Source organism: Uranotaenia lowii, chromosome 2, assembly GCF_029784155.1.
Source record: "Uranotaenia lowii strain MFRU-FL chromosome 2, ASM2978415v1, whole genome shotgun sequence".
Lineage (NCBI taxonomy): Eukaryota > Metazoa > Arthropoda > Insecta > Diptera > Culicidae > Uranotaenia > Uranotaenia lowii.
Window position 1 is genome coordinate 169381093 of NC_073692.1, and position 25960 is coordinate 169407052.

Here is a 25960-nt window from a genome sequence, read left to right on the forward strand (position 1 = left end):
AATAAACAATAAACAATAAACAATAAACAATAAACAATAAACAATAAACAATAAACAATAAACAATAAACAATAAACAATAAACAATAAACAATAAACAATAAACAATAAACAATAAACAATAAACAATAAACAATAAACAATAAACAATAAACAATAAACAATAAACAATAAACAATAAACAATAAACAATAAACAATAAACAATAAACAATAAACAATAAACAATAAACAATAAACAATAAACAATAAACAATAAACAATAAACAATAAACAATAAACAATAAACAATAAACAATAAACAATAAACAATAAACAATAAACAATAAACAATAAACAATAAACAATAAACAATAAACAATAAACAATAAACAATAAACAATAAACAATAAACAATAAACAATAAACAATAAACAATAAACAATAAACAATAAACAATAAACAATAAACAATAAACAATAAACAATAAACAATAAACAATAAACAATAAACAATAAACAATAAACAATAAACAATAAACAATAAACAATAAACAATAAACAATAAACAATAAACAATAAACAATAAACAATAAACAATAAACAATAAACAATAAACAATAAACAATAAACAATAAACAATAAACAATAAACAATAAACAATAAACAATAAACAATAAACAATAAACAATAAACAATAAACAATAAACAATAAACAATAAACAATAAACAATAAACAATAAACAATAAACAATAAACAATAAACAATAAACAATAAACAATAAACAATAAACAATAAACAATAAACAATAAACAATAAACAATAAACAATAAACAATAAACAATAAACAATAAACAATAAACAATAAACAATAAACAATAAACAATAAACAATAAACAATAAACAATAAACAATAAACAATAAACAATAAACAATAAACAATAAACAATAAACAATAAACAATAAACAATAAACAATAAACAATAAACAATAAACAATAAACAATAAACAATAAACAATAAACAAAACAACTTCATTATATTTGCATATGCAGTTTTTGATAAACTAGGGCAGTTTGTGTGTTAAAGCCCAACAACAATTAAAATCGAAAGGTGGACAATGATGCTGCATAAATTATGGGGCAAAATTTTTCAACATTACTTATAGAATTTAAGCAACCAAAAAACGAAATTTTGCTTTCATTCTAATGTTTAGGCACTCTGACTGTTCCCCTTAATTTTTTTTTCTTTTGAACTTTTCCATTTGATAGGGTTTCTAGCCTTTTGTCCAAGACTGGCTTACCCTTGGAAAACGTCCCTATTTTAAAAAAAATAAAAAAATTACTTCGAAATACAACAAAAACTACGACAAAACCATTTATTTACTAAGGAAAAAAGTTTAACTGTCACATAAATCAACCTACTGCTTCTAATCGCTTTAATTTCATCAGGAAGGTTGTTTGTTTGCGAGCCTTCGAAAAATAGATATCTATAAAAAAAAAGAAAAATAGAAATTTCGAAATAACAGTTTTACTTACATTTGAAATTTTCAAAAACAAATCAAGTTTTTTTTCCAATTTACAACTCAACATGTAGGTTTTTAAACGTAGACAAAAATTTTAAGATATTTTAACTTAAGTCTAAGTAATTGATGATTATGTGGAAAATTTTTATGTTGTTCAAAGCTACCCCGGTGATCAATGTTACCCCGTTTTGCGGTATTATGCAAACCAATAAATATTCGTTAAGTTTAATTTTTTTTAATTATTTTTTCAGAAAATAGCAACCAGAAAATAGCAACCAGATTTTTTCAAGCCAAAACTTCTACTTGAACCCTAAAAAGGAAAAATATGTAGTGAAGATGAATGAGAAATAATAATATTGAATTTAAATAAACATCTGGTATTACAAATAACAACAGCTGAATGATTTATATCAGTGCAAAACATCGATGCCACATTTTGATCGGTATTATCAGTGTATCTTATTCTCACCCATAAAAGTCTCAATATAACAGAAAGAGATACACTGATAATACCGATGAAAATGTGGCATCGTTGGTGCAAAATATCCCAGTGATAAAAAGAGACAAAATCCACATCAAATAAAGAGAGAGTGAAAAGAAATACAACTCTGAATAACTTCTATGCACTCAGAATCAAAACAACCCAAAAATGACTTTGCCAAGGCAGCAAAATCAAGTTCAGCTTGCTTTCTTAATTTTGGGGTGTTGTCAATGCACCAAAACCAAAGTTCGTTGCTGGAACTGACTACCCCAAAAAAAATTCCCTTTGGTTTTTCATATAGTTTTGTTTTGTTCCCAAACAAGTCGGTCACTATCGAAAGAATGGTCTGGATTATTGGAAGGTAATTTTGATTTAATAATATGCTTATTTCATTCTAGTAGGGGAAAAGTTCATATAACGCCCCATGTGGCTAATACGCGCCACCTTTGTTTTTAAGAATCTGAAACATTTGAAGCCTGCAAAATATTACCAATTTGTTCTAAATGCTGTGATTGGTCATGGCAAGTATGAATTTTTCCTTAAAATGCCCCTGTGTCGTGATAATTTCACAATTTAGGTTTTTCATCATTTTGATCTAAATTTTTAAACACTTTCAATAAGGTGTCACCAAGCAGAGAAAAACGAATAAGACAATATTTTCTGACACATCGATAGAGGAGAATCTAAACTATGATTTTATGCTAAAAAATCTTATTGAACTCGCAAAGGTTTGCTTTTTATGGGTATGTTCTTTCACGGCCCATGCGCTCGTTATAACGCGCCAATCGTAGTAGGCTGAAAATAGCATGAATTCTAGAGTTTGTTTTGTTTAGGTCGTATCAACCACTTGATGTGTTTCGAGAAAATCGATGTTGAAGTTTTGAATAACAATTTCAATTTTTATTTTATGACTGTTTGTCAAATTCATCCGCAAATGCTAACTTCAATGCAGAAGTAGAAGGAGAACATGTTGATGTACTCAAAACTTGCGTTAGTTTAGTTCTTATCAATGAAAATGTATTTACGACCTATTGCATTTGTCTTTAGGCGCAAACGTCCTTTTCACCAATCGATTAGTTTGATTCCAAAAACTACTTCCTTTGGCCCGAATCTATGCTTTGTCCATTCGGAGTTGTCTGAAAAAATGTTTGAACAATACTCCTATCCGATGGTTTCAAGGGATGATGCCGCTCTTAGACATCCGGATTTATTCCTTTGTGGGACTATCCATTGCGAACTTATTTGGACGTTTCCGGCCATCACCTTTGACACCTCTATCCGTTCAAGCAGTGCGAGAGTGGGTATCGTCGTTTTTTCATTATTTTGGCTGCCTCTGTAATGAGGAAAGCACTGGCTATTCACACAGTGGAAATAAAACTTTATAGTACTCACCTAACAACAATTTGTAGCCAATTATTATGCTAGGATGGTTGTAATCACTCTCACTAACAGTTCAATAGTTAATATAGTTCATTTGAACATAAATTTTCCACAATTTTCAAAGCAAATTCCGCGACGATGCATAACGTCGTACAAACCAAATCGCCGAAATGTTTTTTGCGTCGTTTTGCATCACGGCAATACACGGTAGCTGGTAAACGGTGGATAATGTGCAACACGAGACCCCATAGTGGTCATATCACCTCTTATTCACAACTCCTATCTCTACCTCCCCGCGGTGCCGGCTGGGGTGCGAGTAACCTAAGCGGAGATCGGGTACCCAACCCCGGTGGATGCTTTGGTCGCATGCAGACTGAGAAGGTGGCCGCACGCGTCTGTTCCCCAGGTCAGGGGCGGCGTGCAACAACAACCGAGCGTCTGTTCTCCAGGTCAGGGGCGGCTCAAACAGCGTCTGTCTTGCAGCAAGCGGCTGAATTTATGAAATGCGGCTCCCGCCAGCTAAGTCCAAGATGGCAGCCCCATCGCGGGATAGGGACTTTAGGCTAACAACCTACTGCTCCTGATTCATAACTTGTTACGGAATCCGAAAGAAATGACCGATCTGGAACTTTGGCGACGACTTTTAGCATGAAAACACGGACACGAATTGGAACTTGGAATGTTTTAACCCTTGCCCAACAAGGCAAACTGGAACAACTTGCTAGAGAGGCTAGCCGCCTCAAGCTTGAAATTCTGGGACTGAGCGAAGTCCGTTGGCCTAATACTGGAGAACACAAGACACAATCCGGGCAAGTCCTGCTTTACTCTGGCATACGAGGAGAACATGCTACTCGGGAACGAGGAGTTGGTTTCCTGTTAAGCCCGCAGGCCTACGCGGCCCTCATTAGATGGGAACCGATAAACGAAAGAATAATCGTAGCCAGATTCAGAACACGGGTTAGAAACCTTACAATGGTCCAGTGTTATGCACCAACTGACGTTGCCGATTTGCAGGAGAAAGAGCAGTTTTACAGTCAACTGAAGAGCGTGGTAGAGAGAATTCCGAAGGGTGACATTCAAATCCATTTGGGCGACTTCAACGCAAAGATTGGCTCCGACAATCAAGACCTTGAGCGCATCATGGGGCGCCATGGCCTAGGACAGATGAGCGAAAACGGAGAGCTGTTTGTAGAATTTTGTGGCAATAACAACATGGTGATCGGTGGATCGCTCTTCTCCCATCGACCAGCACATAAGGTCACTTGGGTATCCCGAGATGGCCGAACAGAAAATCAAATTGACCACATCTGCATCAGCCGAAAATGGAGAAGGAGCCTTCTTGATGTCCGCAACAAGCGAAGCGCAGACATTGCATCTGACCATCACCTCGTCCTTGGCGAGATACGACTGAGAGTTGCGCGTGTCCAACGGCGCGAGGAGAAAGTCGGGTGTCGATACGACGTCCGCCGGTTGGAGAATCCAGAGGTGAAAAGGGCATACGTTGAACAGCTAGAATCCCGAGCCTCGGAGCTGCCGACAGACGGAACAGTCGAAGAACAGTGGTGTGGAATCAAGAATGCCTTTATCACGACGAGCCATGGTACTCTCGGTAAAGTTTGTGGAAGAAGAAGTGAATGGATGTCGGATGAAACTTGGAGGATGGTCGATGATCGGAGAAAGGCGAAAGTCGGAATTGAGCAGGCATGTACCGGGTCAGCCAAAGCAGCCGCCCGCTTACGATATGCGGAGCTGGAAAAGGCAGTTAAACGAGCTTGTAGACGAGACAAGAGAGCCTGGACAAACTCCCTAGCCGAAGAGGGGGAAAGAGCCGCCGCCAATGGAGATATCCGATTACTTTATGACATTTCTCGCCGCCTCAGTGGTGCAAGGACTAATGCAAGAATGCCGCTGAAAGACCGAGCAGGTCAGTTATTGACCGATCGAACAGATCAGCTCAAACGATGGACTGAGCACTTCGAACAACTCTTCCGAGTCACGAATAGCGATGGCCAACAGAACCCGCAGCTTGAAGCGCCAACAGTAAGTCGCATAAATGGCGTCAACTCGGAAGCGCCCTCGCTGGCTGAAATAGAAGCGGCAATCAAAAACATGAAATCCAACAAAGCACCTGGGATCGATTGCATCCCTGCTGAAATGCTGAAAGCCGACCCTGCCCTATCAGCACAAATGTTGCACCGTCTTTTCGCTGACATCTGGGATACTGCAACATTCCCGGCAGACTGGATGCAGGGTATCCTCGTAAAGGTCCCGAAGAAAGGAGACCTGACAGAGTGCGGTAACTGGCGAGGCATAACGTTGATCTGTACAACCCTCAAAGTACTCTGCAAAGTGATCCTGAACAGGATCCAGGAGAAAATCGACGCTACACTCCGAAGGCAACAAGCTGGATTCCGATCCGGACGATCATGTGTGGACCACATCACAACGCTACGAATCATACTGGAACAAATCAACGAATTCCAGGACTCTCTTCTGCTGGTGTTCGTTGATTTCGAAAAAGCATTCGACCGACTTAATCCTGAAAACATCTGGGCGGCTCTAAGGCGACGAGGGGTCCCAGAGAAACTAGTCCATCTCATCGAAGCACAATACGAGGCATTTTCGTGCAAGGTCTTGCACGATGGTGTCTTGTCCGAACCAATCCCGGTAACTGCTGGAGTGAGACAAGGATGTATCTTATCACCGCTACTTTTCCTCATCGTAATGGATGAGATTCTGACTGGATCGATCGACTGTGCACCGAACCGAGGATTGCCGTGGAATCCTTTAACAATGGAGCAACTGAACGACCTTGACCTGGCTGACGATATTGTTTTGCTCGCCCAAACACAACCGGACATGCAGAGCAAACTCGACGACCTCACCGAAAGTTCCAAGGCAGCAGGTCTCAAAGTCAATGTCGGAAAGACCAAGTCGATGGAGATCAACACAGAAAATCCCTCCAGTTTCATGGTAGCTGGGCAACAAGTTGAGAAAGTGGAGTGCTTCCAGTATCTTGGTAGCCAGATAACGCCTGATGGTGGTACCAGAAAAGACATCGAAACCCGGATCAGAAAGGCCCGATTTGCGTTTGCGAGTCTCCGAAACATCTGGCGGTCACGCCAGATCTCTCTACGAACAAAAATCCGAATCTTCAACTCAAACGTCAAATCCGTATTGCTGTACGGGTGCGAAACTTGGTGCACATATGCGGTGACGACGCGAAAACTGCAAGTATTTGTAAACCGCTGCCTGCGGAACATCATCCGCGCTTGGTGGCCTGGCAACTGGATCTCGAATGAGGAACTACATCGCCGGTGTCATCAAAGGGCGCTAGAAATCGAGATTCGGGAACGTAAGTGGAGATGGATTGGGCACACGCTGCGAAAAGATGAAAACGAGATTTGCAGAGAGGCGCTTGACTGGAATCCAGAAGGTCATCGAAGAAGAGGCAGGCCCAGAAACTCGTGGCGGCGAAGCCTAGCCGCTGAAATCCGAACTGTCGACGAGAATCTTGACTGGGACCAGGTGAAGACGCTGGCTCCGGATCGTCAACAGTGGAGGTCTTTTACCACGGCCCTATGCACCGGTGGATCGGCGCGGGATCATTAAGTAAGTAAGTAATACACGGTAGCGCAAAACGACGCAAAAAACCAAATTGCACTCAAAAATTAGAAAGTCATCATACGTCCTAAATTCAAATCAGTCTGGTAAATTTATTCATTGATCAAATTAAACCAAATTTTTACCGATCATAGAATACATCTTTGTCAATCGTTTGAAGTAGATAACTCAGTTTTGTTTATATTGGTTCATACGACCTAATCAAAACAAACTCTAGAATTTTTCAAATCGGCCAATTTTCATTGAAAATGAACAAAAAGTCTAAAACCATATTTTGAGCCTTAATTCAGCCCAAAAAATCTACTTTTCATTTTTATCAAAATTTTGATTAGTCCATTTTGATTTTCGTCTCAGTCAAATTGTCTGTAAGTATTGGTGTGTTTTCGGTCTTCGGCTGCTCTCGGGTGTGTTCGGCTGCTAGGCGCGTATTGAATACACAGCGGCGCGTATTTGCAACACAGTTTTGTTCTGTGGCATTGAATATGGTTTTTAAAAATCAAGGTTTTGAAGCAACTATAGCAATTTGAGTAATAAAAAATCATAGGCACTTGTAGAAAACACTTTTCTTCAACGATTACACCCATTTTTAACACAATTTGTACGTGGAATACAAAGAAAATCAGCGATTCGCTTAGGTGGCGCATAATAGGGCATGTTCCCCTACATAATTTTCCTGGAATCGTTTGTTCACCACACGTCTCTTTTTCGGAATACGTGTCTAGCTCATCAGTTTCAGTCGGGTTTGGAACAATCTAACCTAAATATCGAATAAAACTGGCTGACCGGAAGTCCGGAACGTGGAAGAATGTATTCGGAGAATCGGAATGTCCTCTTACTGTAACCGGGAGCACCAGTAAGCATGTATCGATATTCTGAGACCATCCAAAATAGACTGCAGTGCAATGACTGAATTAATCGCCGGAAGGTTTTAGGAAACGATTCAACACTTCCGGTTACTACGAAGGTGAGAAAAATACTGTTCATATTTGTCATTGCATACTTTTTCAAACGTTTTTACTTTATTATTCTATGATGTTCCAGAACACTGGCCGGATTCATTGTTCAGGGCAATCCAACATTTTTGATCAGTTCCCTTCGTTGGCTTCTTACTCTTTTCATCCAGACCGGCAATAATGAATAATAGTGCCTTCCGATGGCTAAAAATTCGGTTTCTATTAAGTTAAGTTCTCGATTTGGAAAAAAGTATTCCAGCCTTCAATTGTCACACGATAAAAAACAAGTTTTTTTTTTGAAAAAAATAAATTTACTGATCATGAATAAAAAAAAATTCCTTCATTAAAAAGTTATAATCCCTTTTGATAAGCGAATCTTGAAACGAAAAATCCCTGCCGAATGACATGCCCCAAAATTAAGTTGTGAGAATGACGTTAATTCTCAAGTTTGGGAAAACCCCCTCGAACTTATTTTCGTCGGGAGCCAGTTTCAGCCGATTTTGCGGCTTTTCAACTTGGTTTTGGGTTACAACTGCCTAGAGTGTGAGTATGTAGAAAAGAGAGAGAAAGAGATTAATAAGGAAATAGGTACATAAAAATCAGTATTCGTTGGGGGGATCAGTTTGTACAAGATTGTATGGGCGATGGGCGCGCTCGCAGTCCCGGTATACGATTTCTCGTGTGTTTAACAGAGAGAAAAATAGCCTTCACTCCAATTTCACTCCGATTAGCTGTCATTCTTATGCAAATCTGTGTAAGAGTAAAGAGCAGGCTTTATTCTTTTTAGCAGGCCCAATCCCAATTGGATAAAAGTCTATACGAGCGTTCTTAAAATTTGAAGGTTAGAAAAAAGGTGAATGATTAGGGGAACATGCCCTATTATGCGCCACATAAGCGAATCGCTGATTTTCTATGTATTCCATGTACAAATTTTGTTAGAAATGGGTGTAATCGCTGAAGAAAAGTGTTTTCTACAAATGCCTATGATTTTTTATTACTCAAATTGCTATAGTTGCTTCAAAAATTTGATTTTTTAAAACCATATTTAAAGTCACAGAACAAAACTGTGTTGCGAATACGCGCCGCTGTGTATTCAATACGCGCCTAGCAGCCGAACACACCCGAAAGCAGCCGAAGACCGAAAACACACCAATACTTACAGACACTCCGACTGAAAAGAAAATCAAAATGAACTAATCAAAATTTAAAAAAAAAATAAAAAGTATATTTTTTGGGCTGAATTAACGCTCAAAATATGGTTTTAGACTTTTTGTTCATTTTCAATGAAAATTGGCCTTTTTGAAATATTAATACTATTTTCAGCCTACTACGATTGGCGCGTTATACCGAGCGCATGGGCCGTGATAGAACATACCCATAAAAAGGATACCTTAGCGAGTTCAGTATGATTTTTTAGCATAAAATCATATTTAAGATTCTCCTTTAGCGATGTGTCAGAAAATTTTGTCTTATTCGTTTTTCTCTGCTTGGAGACACCTTATTGACAGTGTTTTAAAATTTAGATCGAAATGAAGAAAAACCTAAATTGTGAAATTATCACGAAACAGGGGCACTTTAAGGAAAAATTCATACTTGCCGTGACCAATCACATCATTTAAAACAAATTGGTAATATTTTGCAGTCTTAAAATGTTTCAGATTCTTCAAAACAAAGGTGACGCGTATTAGCCACATGGGGCGTTATATGAACTTTTCCCCTACTTAAAAGCGATTTGGAGGGGCCGCAAGACCATCGGATACGACAAAATATAGAAGGTTTTATCCCTGCCGTGTAAGGCCAATGCTTTGGTTGTTGAGATAAGCCATGAAGTATATGCGTCATCGCAAGTAAACAAACTAATTCCATAGCATACAGCAAGATCCCATCCTCGAAGAGGATCGATCCAAATTAATAAATACTTCATGTTTGGATAAATAAGAAATGTTGGCTATTTATTAAATAGAAAATTACAGTCTATTCTAACTAAGATTGAACATATTCAAGATTAGATATTTTTCATGGATTTTTTGCCCACAGTACTAAGTGAATCCTCTGCTAAAAATTTATCAGACGAGAAGATGATAGATGAGTACCGGAAACATAAGATATTTTAGGTTAAGAAGCTATAAAGATAAGACGAGAAGAAAGTAATAAGATGAGAAATCGATGCGGTAAAAAATTGTATTATTCGGTGACTTTGTCAATGTCATTAAAAATAATATTAAAAAAATGATCAGAGTAAATATGAGAAGCAAAAAGATTGAAAATTATGAAGGATCCCGTAACATGAGATGTTTTCAACATGTAAAATCAGTTTTAATGTGATTGTCAAAAACATTTTTTAAACAATAAACAAAGTCCTGACATAGAAGTAACAATTTCATAGTTAAAAGGTAATAAAAAGTAAGAAAAGAAGGTCAAAAGTGAAGTGTCAGTTTAAAAGAAAAGAGGTTAGCCATAAAAACAAATATATTTATTAAAAATTTCAAATAAAGAGTAGGCGAGGAGAGGGATGTAGAGAATAGGAATTAAAGCGAAATTATAATACAAAAATTATGAATATTATGAAGGATTGAATTTAAATTATGAAATTAAATGAACACAACTAGATTATCCGTTGTCTGTGAGCTGACAAGAGAAATGAAACATTCCGACAAATTCGTATCGAAATAACTCACACTTTGAGAATGCACATTTCAAGTGGATCTGTATTGGTGCATTCGTAATGGGTTTCTCCGAATGAAAAAAACGAAAGAAAGGTAAGAGCATCAGTTAAGAGAATATTGTTGTGACGAACGGATGTGCGGTGAGTTTCTGCAAGAAACTTTGTGGATTTCCATAAGTAAATCCGAAAAAGTTTCCTCTGGACACGACATGCTGGTTGAACATAAGACTTCATAAGTTAAACATGAAATATAACAAGTTTCACGCAGAATCGATTAATCTTTCTGCTGTTACGGTTAGAAAAGCAGCGGCTAGACCAGCCAAGGCAAGGTACTCTAAGAGTACGGAACCTCAGGGCCGGCTGGCTACTGGGTAACCAAGGACTTACGGATAAAATACAGAAATCGGAAATTTCATGTTTCTATGTCTTATTTATTAATGTTTTCATGTGGCGTGTTGTCTGTGTGTATAAAACAATGTTCTTTGTCTTGTGTGGCGTGTAATTGTTTCACTAACCGTGATGTGTTGCTGTTACTGCTGCGTCGCGACGTCGTAGTTCCGGAAATCCAGTTCCGGAAGCAGGAAGGCCGTCGATATATTGGCGAATCGACCGAGTGCCGAAACTGTCGGCGCCAGCGGGCGTTTTTGGACTCAGTTAATGCAGGCGTCTTCCTTCTTTGGCTTTTAATCGGCCTGCCCACGAGAGTGCCCCGTATCCGGACAGGCCGAGAAGGGAAGTCCTCCATGGAAATTAGGATTCCGCAGAACCCGAGGACGATGATGATGCTGATCCTTTACGATAAGGCGCGAGACCACGTGAGAAAGCCAACCGGCGTTTTCGGGTGAATTCCTTAGAACGTCACAGATACTAAACGGAAACTTTGACTTCACACACGGACGCCTGGTACAGAAGAGAGCGATTTTTACGGAAGCAAGCTTCCTTTTCGCCTTCCATTTTCTCTTTCCATTTCTTCTTTCTTGAAATCTAAAAATGCCCTTTCAGCTGTTTAGAAGAACCATACCGACTATCAGCTCATTTGGTCAATTTTAAGAGATGTTATACCAAAGTTCAAATTCGTGTTATGTATAACTAACGGTTTTCATATTTATTCAAAATCACTTTCAGTTTCAGTCAACCATATTTGTAGGATTGTTTGCGATTTTTAATGCGAACCATAAAAGTGATTCGGTGAGTTTCACTTTAAAAAGGTGTCAAAATGTCATATCATTTCGTATGCAACAATTCGAGGTGAGTAATCAAATAAGCTAAGCTTATCTTATAAAAGGTGTCAAAATGTCATATGAATTTGAGCTTTGGTAAGACATCCCTTAAAGTTGACTAAATGCGTTGAAAATTGGTAGAGGTCCTCTGGACACTTCAATCAGCAATCTTACATATCTCGAGATCCAGAAATATCATGTGGAGATTTTGATTGATTCTTACGTGAAATTGTCTCAATCATTAAATTAAAAAAAAAAATACATTCCTCGAGAAAACTAACGTTTAAGTTTAGATCGATGATAGACGTTTTAAACGTCATTTTATCAAAACATCAATAAAATCAATCAAAAATTTTTAATAAAATCTGTACAATGAGTATTCTGTCATTTTTTATGACTTCTTAGTACGAAGATATTGCATGTAGTATATGATGACTTTTTGTAAATCGTGGAAAAGCATCAATTGCAGTAATTTTTGGTTATATTGGAATTAAATTCAACAATTTTTCTTTCAAAAATATATTCAAGGAAAAAGCATAAGGGTTCTGCATAAATTAAGGGGTAAAAATACATCTAAAAAATTCCACCTACTGAAATCATATAAATTAATGTTTCGATGGATGAAATTTAAAAATTAACAAACTCGTGATACAAGTATGCATGGTACTAAATTATATAAATATTTATTCAAAAAAAATTTGGTGATTGTCCGAAAATTATTTTTATATCAACAGTGTTGGAAAAGGATTGTGAAAGAAACTTGTAGGTGATATCATTAAGCCAATGTATCATTCCGGGTAAAGTTTCAAAACAAATATGAAGTATATTTGTTATTACACAAAGGTTTTATGCGCGGTATATAATCCGCCGTTTACTTGAAAGACGTGGAATATTTCTCCCACATAACGTGTTAATTCGCGAGAACCGTGAAAAACAAACATGTTTATGGCAAAAAACCTTGTAAAAAATCATGTTAGAACAAACTGAGCAAAGACAATCCGCGTAACAAAACCTTAGTGTATTTTCTATGAACAACTTTGGCTGATGGTATACAAATAAGTAAGGCTATACAATTAAGCTTTTTTTAAATTTCTCAAATGTTCCGCTTTTTCAACAGTGTCCTGCTTTTTCGTGAAATGTCCCGCTTTTTTTCTGAAAGTATTTGGCGCGCATACATTATATTAAAATAAAAATTGAATTAGTGTTGTGGTCGAGAAACCAATAATTTTTATGACTACGTCAATTTAAAGTCCCATCAACCTCAAAACTTTTGATGTACAAGCGGTATGATTATCTGTGGACATAAAGTTTATAGAAGCCATTGAAGTTGAAAAGTTTTACATGATGCCTCAGTTGATGGTACTGAAAAATTGAAAAAAACGTAGGCACATGCAAGCCTTATGCTAAAGAGAGTGAGTCGTTGTCTCTTCCAATGAGACCTCGTAAAACATTCATTAAAAAACTACTAAAAAAAAATAATTAAACTTTTGTTTCGTTATTCAAATTTTAGAAAAAAAAATCAAGAACTTTTGTTGAAGTATGTCTTAAAAGCTGTTAGTAAATGAAATCGTTGGTATTTTTCTCAAACCGTTAAGATAGATGATATCAATCTATCGTGATCTATCGATTCGACACCACGGAAAAAGTATCTTATCTTTTCAATTCGACGACGCGATCTCCACCAAACTAATTTGAATATTTGCATCTAGCAACATTTGCTACGGGTCGTTATGATGGAGGACAGTGTAGTTTCCTCGATGGTCACCCCGAAAAGTTGCCCTGGCTGTCTGTCACCTCAGAAGATTCTCCTTTTAGTGGAAGGGTCAGCAACTGCTGGCGCTTCCAAAAAACTAGGTAATATAAATATCGTCTAGCAGCGATAGCCACGAACCAGTTGCCTGCCGAAGAATCGCCGTTGAGGATCAAAGATTGATTTGTGAGAACTGTTATCTAGTGAGTGAGTTTTCGAAAGCCCAAGTCCCAATCATGAAGTGTGCTGTTGCATTTGCTGCTATTTTGGCCGTTGCCTTGGCTGCACCTCCACATGAAGATCGCGATGCCCATATCACTAAATTCGAGAATGACAACCTAGGCATTGGGGGCTATCGGTACCAGTGAGTTGTGTTTTTTGTTAATTGACTTAAACATGTGAATGAGGAAATTTTATCTCGAATTTTCAAACGATTATTCCAGATACGACACCAGCAACCGAATTCAGCATCAGGAAGAAGCCCAGCTGAAGAATTTTGGTGATGATGTTGCCGCTCTGGTTGTTCGAGGATCGTATTCCTACACCGGAGACGATGGACAGGTTTACACCGTGAACTACATTGCTGACGAGAATGGATTTCAACCGGAAGCTCCCCATATTCCTCGTGCCTAGAAAAGAATGGGGCGAAGTTTCTAGTCAATTAGTGTTTATGTTTTTTTTGTGTACGAAAATTGTGATCGTTTTTCATGAGTTCCCATGATTATTTTAATTTGTGAATAAAATGTGGCTTGCCTATTTGCTCAAAAATAAGAACGTAAATCTGTGAGACCGCATTTTTTGAAGAAAAAGTTATCCAATCTTCGATACATTAGAACTAGCGACAATCTGAATAAGGTTTAAATATTTACTGACCAATATTCGCAACATAAAATATATCTGATTAAGACATTGAACAAATTTAATTTATATAAAATAAGAGCTTTAACTTAATGATAAAGCACGAAAAGGAATTACTACTTAACCGAGGAAAGGGGTGATACGAGACAAATAGTGTAAAACTTTGGCTTATAATTATAATCACTATTTTCGTTGATTTTTTGTATTTCCGTCCATGTGAATTGCTTTGATTTATTGCGTTAAATTGAATGTATGTTTTTTTTTAATATCTTTAAAGCTGGTACAGTTAACACCTTCATACGAAATAAATTCAATTTCATTACAAGTAGTATTTGACCCTTTGGGAGAATTTATGTATGGGAGACTGAGAAAAACTGTATGAAAGCTAGTTTAGACGGATGTGTAATACGGTTCATAAGATCTTTTCGAGGCAAGAAATAGTAACAATATAAGTCAAAAAAACTTCCCTATTTTTTGTTAGAAGCGTGATATATTTACAGCAGTCTACTTCTGATTTTTGCAGGAACCCTTATAAGCATCGGTGACAAATATAAGATTTAAATCTGGATAGGAAAAAGTAGAAATATGCCAACAAAACGAAAAATTATACATTGAAGGTCTCATGCTAATCTTCAGCGTAATCGATCAACTCTTAGCCGTCTAGTGCCCAACCCCGCCGTTAGAAGGCTTAGACGGGGTTTACCAAATTCGGCATAAATTCAATGCCAATCATTTTTTACTTAGGGAAGAGTGGGGTAACGTGGGCCACTCTAAACATCTCAGCTGCATGTTGAGATAAAAATCCCAATCCAACTGTCATCGTCGTCGCTTTGCGTAAGCAAATTTTTCTATATGTTGTTTACTTATGTACGCATGATATGCTTCTTTTATTCAACTAGCCTAGAAAAATGTACTTTCATATTTAACCCTCCAAAGCCGTTCGGGTCAATATGACCCGAAGCGCACATTTCAAACATCTTTATCATCATTCCAATATACTGATGAACTGGTAGTTTTGACAGACCAAGTATGTTCTATGAAAATAATGATCAAATTAACGTCAAAAAACTAAAATTTGAGTTTTTAAAATCGGTTCATTGAGAAATGAAATACAGCTAAGCAAAGCAAAAACTGGATGTCGTTTTTTTTAAGTAAGACTTTTTTCTACCGGAAAATCTGTCATAGCGGTTAAAAACTTTCATTGGACCCCAACATATTTATACATTGTCGGATAGATGGATTCTTGACAATTTCAAACATCAATGAAATAATTAAATACAGAAAAGCTGTCAGAAGTTATGAGTATTTTAAAAATAAAATTGATTTTTCGGACTTTTAACTTTCTGAACCAGTTTCTGAAATCCTGGTAATACATATCGACTTTATTTTGAAATGATGAGTAATAAGAATAAATTACCTACACAATGAATATAATATCATCAAAATCGGTTAACATTTACAGCCAGGAGAACGAAATCAAATTACAACGCATATTTCCCCGAAACGGATATTTAGCGAACGGCTTTGGAAGGTTAAAAAAGCACCCTCAAAATTGCATCCGCTGAAGACTTGGAGTACATAACAAAAATATGCTCATACGCTTATGATCATAGTTTTGTCATGTTCTTTCACGTGGAAAAGCAATTTTTTGATGAAACATCAATAAGTTACACAAACGCATCCAATTTACAAATCATTTCTTGTGGGAAATCGTGGGCCACATTTTGTGGGGTATCTTGGGCCACCTATATTTTGGTGTTTTTATACATATTTAGAACTCAAAATACGTTATTATTATATGTGATTTTTTCTTATGCCAAAAAAAGATTTATTAAAAATGTTTTGTCCAACTTTTCGAATGCGATAGAAACTAAACGAATTTTGCCGAAACGTTCGTGGGCCAGGTTTTAGGAACTATTCGATCATACATAACTCTGTTTTTTATTTCCTCATCTAAATTGCTTTGAAATCACAAAATGAATTATAAAATTTCAGTTCTGGGTCGAATCATAAACTCCGCACGTTATCTAGTCGATTTGGATTTGGTGGCCCGCGTTTCCCCACAGTTTATCAAAATCCAAACAAAAAATACTTTTTTTAAAACAGTCAAACTAATGTATTCAAAAAATAATTAAAAAATGCCTAATGATACCTCAAAAATGTAGAAAATCTTTCTTTTCTTTTATTTTTTTTTTTCATTTTATCTTTAAAAATAAAGAAGTTATTAAACAAAAAAAAAAAAGCGGCCCAACATATTCCACTCTCCCCTACTTTTTGCGCAGAAAATTTCAAAATATGGTCCAACAATTCAAACTAATTAATAGTTTTGTTAATTTTGTTAATTTTGTTAATTTTGTTAATTTTGTTAATTTTGTAAATTTTGTAAATTTTGTTAATTTTGTTAATTTTTTAATTTTGTTAATTTTGTTAATTTTGTTAATTTTGTTAATTTCGTTAATTTCGTTAATTTTGTTAATTTTGTTAATTTTGTTAATTTTGTTAATTTGGTTAATTTTGTTAATTTTGTTAATTTTGTTAATTTTGTTATTTTGTTAATTTTGTTAATTTTGTTAATTTTGTTAATTTTGTTGATTTTGTTAATTTTGTTAATTTTGTTTATTGTGTAAATTTTGTTAATTTTGTTAATTTTGTTAACTTTGTTAATTTTGTTAATTTTGTTAATTTTGTTAATTTTGTTAATTTTGTTAATTTTGTTAATTTTGTTAATTTTGTTAATTTTGTTAATTTTGTTAATTTTGTTAATTTTGTTAATTTTATTAATTTTGTTAATTTTGTTAATTTTGTTAATTTTGTTAATTTTGTTAATTTTGTTAATTTTGTTAATTTTGTTAATTTTGTTAATTTTGTTAATTTTGTTAATTTTGTTAATTTTGTTAATTTTGTTAATTTTGTTAATTTTGTTAATTTTGTTAATTTTGTTAATTTTGTAAATTTTGTAAATTTTGTAAATTTTGTAAATTTTGTAAATTTTGTAAATTTTGTAAATTTTGTAAATTTTGTAAATTTTGTAAATTTTGTAAATTTTGTAAATTTTGTAAATTTTGTAAATTTTGTAAATTTTGTAAATTTTGTAAATTTTGTAAATTTTGTAAATTTTGTAAATTTTGTAAATTTTGTAAATTTTGTAAATTTTGTAAATTTTGTAAATTTTGTAAATTTTGTAAATTTTGTAAATTTTGTAAATTTTGTAAATTTTGTAAATTTTGTTAATTTTGTTAATTTTGTTAATTTTGTAAATTTTGTAAATTTTGTAAATTTTGTAAATTTTGTAAATTTTGTAAATTTTGTAAATTTTGTAAATTTTGTAAATTTTGTAAATTTTGTAAATTTTGTGAATTTTGTAAATTTTGTAAATTTTGTAAATTTTGTAAATTTTGTAAATTTTGTAAATTTTGTAAATTTTGTAAATTTTGTAAATTTTGTAAATTTTGTAAATTTTGTAAATTTTGTAAATTTTGTAAATTTTGTAAATTTTGTAAATTTTGTAAATTTTGTAAATTTTGTAAATTTTGTAAATTTTGTAAATTTTGTAAATTTTGTAAATTTTGTAAATTTTGTAAATTTTGTAAATTTTGTAAATTTTGTAAATTTTGTAAATTTTGTAAATTTTGTAAATTTTGTAAATTTTGTAAATTTTGTAAATTTTGTAAATTTTGTAAATTTTGTAAATTTTGTAAATTTTGTAAATTTTGTAAATTTTGTAAATTTTGTAAATTTTGTAAATTTTGTAAATTTTGTAAATTTTGTAAATTTTGTAAATTTTATAAATTTTGTAAATTTTGTAAATTTTGTAAATTTTGTAAATTTTGTAAATTTTGTAAATTTTGTAAATTTTGTAAATTTTGTAAATTTTGTAAATTTTGTAAATTTTGTAAATTTTGTAAATTTTGTAAATTTTGTAAATTTTGTAAATTTTGTAAATTTTGTAAATTTTGTAAATTTTGTAAATTTTGTAAATTTTGTAAATTTTGTAAATTTTGTAAATTTTGTAAATTTCTTAATTTTGTTTATTTTGTTAATTTTGTAAGTTTTGTTTATTTATATAGTTTATCCTTTTATAAATTTTGATAACTGTGTTTATTTTGTTTTTTTAAATTATTTATTTATTTTTTTATTTCAAATTCAAATTAATATTTGCTCATTTTCTCATTTTTGAAGATTTGGTTATTTTATGTTTACAAAGTCAATTTAGTCATTTTTTTCAATTTGGAAAATTTTAAAATTTTTCTCTTTCAGCTTCCCATTGTGGCCAATTTTTTTCCTTATGTCAATTTTGTTGTTCTCAACAATTCTGTCCTATTTTAAATTTTTGTTTATATTTTTTTTCAATTTTAACAATTTTGCTATTTTCAGGTGCTTGTTTAATTATAGAAGTTCACTTTTCTAGGCTAACTAGTTAAATAAAAGTAGCATATGATGCGTTCACAATTTAACAACATATGGAAATATATACTTACTTAAATCAATGACGATTACAGATGGATTGATATTTTTATCTCATCACACATCCGAGATATTAAGAATAGTCCACGATACCCCACTTTACCCTATATAACAAAAAATTACCGAACAGGAAAGCTGAAGTATTATGCAATGATTGAAGACTTATCTATATATATAAAAATGAATGTTTGTCTGTCTGTCTGTTCCCTATAGACTCGAAAACTACTGAACCGATCAACGTCAAAATTGGCATCTGAGGGTTTTTGAGGCCAGAGATGGTTTCTATAATAGTTAGAACCCCATCCGACTTAAGGGAGGGGGGGCTTTCATACAAAATTTGTAGTTTTTCGAAATAAATTAAAGTCATGACATCCATTTTCTCGAGATTTTTTTTCTTTTGGGTGGTTTGTTTTTCGTCTCCATGGTCGAGGCGTCGCGAACATACTTCGCGAAAGGATAGTAACGATGACATAGCGTACTGATCAGTGGGAATATTTTGGCGCGTTTTCCTCAACCAAGCATATTTTCAATGCAAGGGGTGGCGATATAAAGCCATGATGTGGTTTTTATTCTACTCGATCTTTTTTTTTATTAGTTGTTAACCCAGGTGGTAAATCCATTTTACGGATTGCATTCCAAGGCACGGCGAGCCACCGCGTCCCCCCAGTTTGCTACTCTGGGTCCATGGGTGCAATTGGACGACTCATGATACAATGCTAAGGAACACTGTACCCCCTACGCCATAAAGTCCACCTGGGGCCACTGACCTTTGTTCCCACCTCGAACTGTTTGACACACTTTGCTTCAATAGTGGGAGGTCATTTCGCGCTAGTGCGCTCCAAGGCAATACTCGTTTCCGAACCCTCTGTCAGCATAGCCTCATTCTAACACAACTCGATGCGCGACCCCTCCTCTGACGAGTTAGGACCCGACATCTCATCGTGTGAATGAGGTCCCCACGTAGCGCAACTACTAGCTTTGTGAATCCAGTCCAAGATCCAGAAACACAAAGCGAGTTGTCGACGGCACTTTCTCTGTTCAAACACGCGGGTAGGGGGGGTAAGCCCCCTAAGCCACGTGTAGGACTCAGACTCCTCCGAACTCACAAATAGTGTTGCCTTAAGTCACCACTCAGCGCAACTACCCGATCTTCAAGTCGGGCGCTTGACCACCCGAAGCGCAGATCGAGCTATAGAACGCCCTTATCAGGTCACACTCGCGGTTCGGGTGCAACAATTCCCGAAACGCAGGGTTCGACACGCGCAGAATGTGCCTCTCGGACACTGACGTGTAAACACGTCCCTAAGTGATCGGCCCACCATTGGCCACCACTTTGCGCATCTACTCATTTTGCGAGACGGGTCTATACCCACCGAAGCGCAAAACAAGTTGGCGATCGCTCTCCCTCCGGTCGCATCCGCATATCAGGGTCATGACCCCCCGAAAGCGTGTTGGACCATCACGCTCACACCCAAGTACTGGTACCTAAGTACCCGGGTGCACCACTTCTTCCGCGCGGGTTTGGCGGGACCCGTCGACGGCCTCTAGTGGGTTTGGTGTAGTTCTCTTGGCCGTACATCTGCAATACGCCGGACTTGCAGACACGTTTCCACTCTGCACCACGGGGAGGTGGAACTACGTCGCAGAGCACTCGATCTACTCGAGCTCATTTGTACAGCACATGGTTATGAATGACGCCTGATGTTACCCAGATTGACATTTTGCCGATCGAATAAAACATATACATTTTTTTTGCCAAAATCTGAAATCGAAAAGGCATGGCATCCATTTTTAGAGATTTTCTTTTCTTTGAGGTGTTTGTGTTTTTGTCTCTATGGCCAAGCATACGTCATCGCAAGTGGATAGTAACCAGAGCATACTGTTCATTGATCGCTGGAAAAATTCAATAATGAGGCGTCTGTTTCTTAACCAAGTACCTATATTTCTTATGCACGTGGGGCGATATGCAACCTAGATGTGTTTTTTTCTTGCTTAATTGTACACAGCACGTGGAAGTAAATGACGCCTAGATGTGACACGGATTGTTATTTTATCAATCGAATCAAAACCGATTTAAAGATTTGCAAAAATAATTCATGTTGTTGTCTAAAAAATTTAAATTTAGTTCTGAAGCTAATGAAATAATGGTATGACACTTTGCGGACAATTGAAAAAAAAAAAATACAGAAAGTAAAGAATTTACATACAATTTTTTCAACCCATTTTACCTACAAGGTTATGTTTTAATCATATTGATTACAGAAATATGAATAAGATGTTTTCTACAGAGATAGATCGGAAACATTTGTATCAAGTTTTATCAAGCGTCATTTAAATTTAAAGAAGATAAAAAAAAATCCGATCCGACACATGAAATGATCAAAAGCCTTATCTTTAAATTGAATTAGATAGGACTGACGTATGCATAAGTGAAAGGTATCAGTGAAATAAACTGATTTTTATTGACCTAAAGTGAGGGAATTCATTTTCTCAAAGAATTTTTATTCAAGGAACTTTTCTCTGTTACAAAAAAACACAAAATTATGTTTTCTTCTAGAAATTGTTAGATCGGCCCAAATACACAACTGAAATGAGTTTAGAAATGAAAATTAAAACTTTTTATTTTAAAAAAATTCTGAAAAAACCTCGTACTTTTTTCTTACATACCAATTCAAGTACGTACTTAACATGAACAGTGTTTTTGATTCTAATTTAATGATTAATGGCATTTCGGTGAAGTATACATCCTAACAGGAAGAATTTCAAATGAAGGTAATGAAAATTATAGACGGATAGATTAGATTAGGAAGCATGAAACGTGTTGAAAATTAGCCAAGAGCGTGATTTGAGAAAACTTCTAGCCGCACAAGACCATTTGTCCCACACCGTATTATTGTCTAGAAGAAGCAAAGTCGATAGGCTGATTTTGCATTGATCTATACAATGACACATGGATGGATCGAAGCACGTGTTTTTCGTACCCCGATCGGGCTAAAACAACAACAACAACACCTTTCATGCTTCCTAATCTAATCTATCCGTCTATAATTTTCATTACTTTCATTTGAAATTCTTCCTGTTAGAATGTATACTTCACCGAAATGCCATAAATCATTAAATTAGAATCATAAACCAGCGGTGATAATCTGTTAACACGAAAAGTGTTTTTGTGTTACATGGCTGCATAAAAGAGGCATTTGATCCCCTTCTTTTTTGAAAAGTAAGGCTTTAGAACTGATATTCAAGACTTTAGAACTGATATTCAAATTTTTATGAGAAATTTTTAGTATACCCTTGAAGTGTTAAAAAAATATTACCTCCTGTCGATTTACACGGTGGGGCAAGGACAAACGTCGAACTTTTAAGAAACTCATCTTCAAAATGATTTAGCATGTTGGAAAGACCAGAAGGGGTATTCTGAATGTTGAAACGGAAGCGGATATTAAAAAATTTTAAATGTCTTTGTAATGAAAGTCATTTGCTTTGAACAGCATTCGTTAAAAGTGGAGTAACAAACATAAATTTATACTGCAAGAATACTGCAGAAATATCAATGATAAAACAAACTAACAGAAGTACGTATAAAATCCATTTTAAAGCCATAACTCTGACGCATCTGAAAATAAACTTTGCATTTACATTTGCCCCAGTATACGGGACAAATGTTAACTTAGTTTTTGTTTTTCAACATTTTTGAATATTTGACTTTCAAAGAGAAATTAACAAACGCTGGAAATTGATGCAACTGGTATTTTTTTAAATATTTACATCATAAGATGGGGGAGCTCCTATGTAAGTTTAAGATAAATGGCTTTTCAAAGAAGGGACCATAAGAGAGTTTTTTTGCGTACGGATATTTGGCATAACTAAAAAAAAAGTGTTACAAATGTTTTTATGGAAGTTCGTAACTTCCCACTTTGGGAAAAAGGTGAAAAATCCATAAATTTTGACATTATTTAAGTCATTATGAAGCTTTTAAAACAGAGTACAAATTTCAGATCTTGAAAAACAAATTCAGAGATCAAGTTTCAGTAAACAATATATACCATCTTTGAATTGCAATTCGGAACTCCAGCTGCAGTTCTCATTTCAAAGTTATTGGATCTGAACTATGATGGTTTCACTTAAAAAAATGCTTACAAAAATCTAAATTTGAATAAATTTTTACAAATTACATTCATTTTTGGAATGTGTAGCAAAGCACACCGGGTCAGCTAGTATTGAATAAAGGCGAAAAACATCTTGCTTTAAAATTTCACCAACCCTTTGTTGTCAATGTTAAACAAATGCTTAGAAAGTTATTATAAATTGTAAGTCTATGCATCACCAATTTGGAAAAAAAACATTTAAAAACTCCAATGTTGGGCAATCGATCATCATTGAAAAACTCGAGCATTGATCAATTGGTTCTGGTCGATTGCTCCGGCAGACAGTCTGGTAACTGGTATGCCTTCAATTAACAAAACCTGGCACCGTCGTTGGCGCTCCAGGATTCGTCGTAATTAATTGTTGGTATAATTTGTTGTCCGCAGAGAGATTCCCAAAAACATTGGCAAACATCCGGCCACAACAATGATCTCGTCGTCGTAAACAATTTCCGAAACCGCCCTTGGAAATAGCAGACGGTTGTTAGGGGTGTAGGACCCGAAATTCAAAACCATAGTCCTCTTCTTCGTCGTCATAAACATTTAACACTGTGCTAAACAAACTATGTGCATCATATCGAGCATAATAATTGCAGGATGCGACAAACATTTCATCGTTTCGTTTCCGAAATAATTTCCATATCCCGGACGGAATTTCCCACCGTCCTTTTTCCCCAAAAAGCATCAGGATGGGTCCAGCTAAAAGCCCAAGACCGGTCACGCTTCAGTGTCTAATTTCAATGGAAATTGTCTCTCATATTGTTGCCTTAATTTATGATGTCCAACTATCCGGCTCGACAGTTGCATTCACAATTTTGGAGGTTTGCGGCCAGACTGACGGCGCACAATCTATTTACAGATCCGGGCGGGAAAAATGAGCAGTCTACAAACTTCCGGGATTCCGTCCAAGGATTGTGTTCTATCTCAATTGTTAGGTGGAAACTACTGGACCGATTCCGGTACAGCGGCCACTGGATAAATGTAGCTGTTTTTAAGCCATTTCACATTTTTTGGTAATAAATAGTAAAAAAAAATGAGATGTATAAGTATTAAATAATTTAAAATCGGTTAATTTCTCAGATTTCATAAAAAACTAATTAGGAGTTGAATGTTAATTCAGCCACGCTATACACACATGAAATAAGTTTTAAAACAGCTTCCAGGTGTCTTCGTCCATTCATATCGGATTGTAACCATCTGAGAACGATTCATTGTTTTGAAATATTCATCAACGGAAACCGTACTGCACATCCTTGTCAGCTCATCATAATCTATGTTACTCCGTTGCAAGCTGCCGGGTAGGATGTCCTGCAAGTGCAAACCGGCATATGTAAATGAGCCGCTGTACAAGGAATGAAGTTTTATTTCTACCTCCGTGCATCTGCTGACCAGCAGCCGGAAGTACGGAGCTAAACCTTCCGGAGCGCTTGTAGGGATTTGTGAGTTGATGTCCGATACGGGTGTGATTCAGTGCAAAGTTTAAGGCCTTTCTGTTGTAATGTATATCTTTTTTACGATATTTAATTTGAAGAACTGTTTGATGGTTATCCTAGGATTGCCAGATGGTTTAAAAAAGCGAGACTTTTCTTTTACATTTTCTCTGAGAAAAAGTGAATCATTATGAGTGCATGAAAGGCTTTTAAGGGAACATCCAGGGGGGGGTCGGTTTGACTTTGTGTGACGATGTGTGACGAGTGGGGGGGGTAGGGGTTCAAGTAAAGCTACGTAGCCTCAATTAAATATCGAAAAAAAAATCTAAATTGTTTTGAGTAATTTTCACTTTCACGCGCCCCTTGGTTGTGCGTTTTCCATACATACGCATACAGTCGCAGATTTTCTATTCTCTCCCTCTCTTTTGGACGAAAACGTCAAGTCTGTCGTCGCCGTCGCCACGATCGACGCCCAACTCGAGAGAGGCAAGAGAGAAGAAGTGAATGACGGTTTCGGTCTGAGCGATTAAATTAAAAACCGATTTTTAAAAATGGGGGGGGGGGGGGGTATTTAAGCTACGTTATTATCTAAGGGGGGTCTAAGACTTTGTGACGAAATGCTACGAGGGGGGAAGGGGGGTATAAAAACTCTAAAAAAGCTACGTTATTTATGGATGTTCCCTTAAGTTTCATAACATGGAATAATCTGCAACTTTTCGTGAAGAAATTTGATTCTCCACATGGTGACTCCTTCTGAAAAGGTATTGAAGTCGTGAAAATCGGTGGTTTTGTACGAGAGTGAATACTGTGTTGGGTACGTGAGCCCTATTTTGGCATGATCCCTTTCTTGACATTCCTACATGACTTTCCATGTTTTTCAAGTCCAAATTGAGCTAAACAATTTTGAATACATTTTCACGAATGGAAATGGGGTGCGGCGAAATTTTTCGTGTAGCTGCAGGGTCTAGAAATTGAACTCAAACACAGTTTGAGGATAGCAATAAACCAAGTCCCATTTTGTGAACTAAATTTTTATTAATTTATCTCTCTGGAAATAAATAGAAAGTTGTTCAAAAAAATTGAAAAAGTTTGATTTATTAAATTGTTTCAACATGTTTTTAAAACCTTTTTTTTCTTCACATTTCTTCTGGACCAACCCACTTCGCATTGAATATTCTGAGGCAGCGCTTCTACTTGAAACAAAAAATCTCATCAAATGTCCAAATGTTGAAGCTTCTTAAGAATTCGAATGTGCTGAATCGATTTGCTGGAAGTTTCTCGAGTTATTTTCACCGGAAGCTGTGAACAAATGCACTTACTTGTACGACAACACTATTAAGGTTCAGAAGAATCCAATATAGGAAAATTCTCCGGTAAACATACTGAAAGAAAAGGCTGAACTATTCTGAATTTTTATGATATGATATTTTCGAGGAATAAAAAATAACGTCGGATAGTTTAACTTTATAAGTTTAAATCCATTTATTCC

The 25960-nt window shown here is 35.3% G+C and overlaps 2 protein-coding genes across 2 annotated transcripts in view; both read left to right on the top strand.

Moving 5' to 3' along the window:
* Nucleotides 1-25960, top strand: part of LOC129747543 (uncharacterized) — a 101201-nt gene that overhangs the window by 22750 nt on the left and 52491 nt on the right. The window lies entirely within an intron of this gene.
* Nucleotides 13739-14213, top strand: LOC129747544 (flexible cuticle protein 12-like). The gene is made up of 2 exons (XM_055741818.1): nt 13739-13938; nt 14018-14213. Exons 1-2 carry the CDS (start codon nt 13811-13813, stop codon nt 14205-14207), a joined length of 318 nt encoding a protein of 105 aa, XP_055597793.1. The 5' UTR covers nt 13739-13810; the 3' UTR covers nt 14208-14213.

Excerpts from the sequence above, each read along its gene's own strand:
- LOC129747544 (XM_055741818.1), top strand. The coding sequence starts at position 13,811 with ATGAAGTGTGCTGTTGCATTTGCTGCTATTTTGGCCGTTGCCTTGGCT. Across the intron at positions 13,939-14,017 it reads ATTGGGGGCTATCGGTACCA|ATACGACACCAGCAACCGAA; the intron begins GTGAGTTGTGTT and ends CGATTATTCCAG.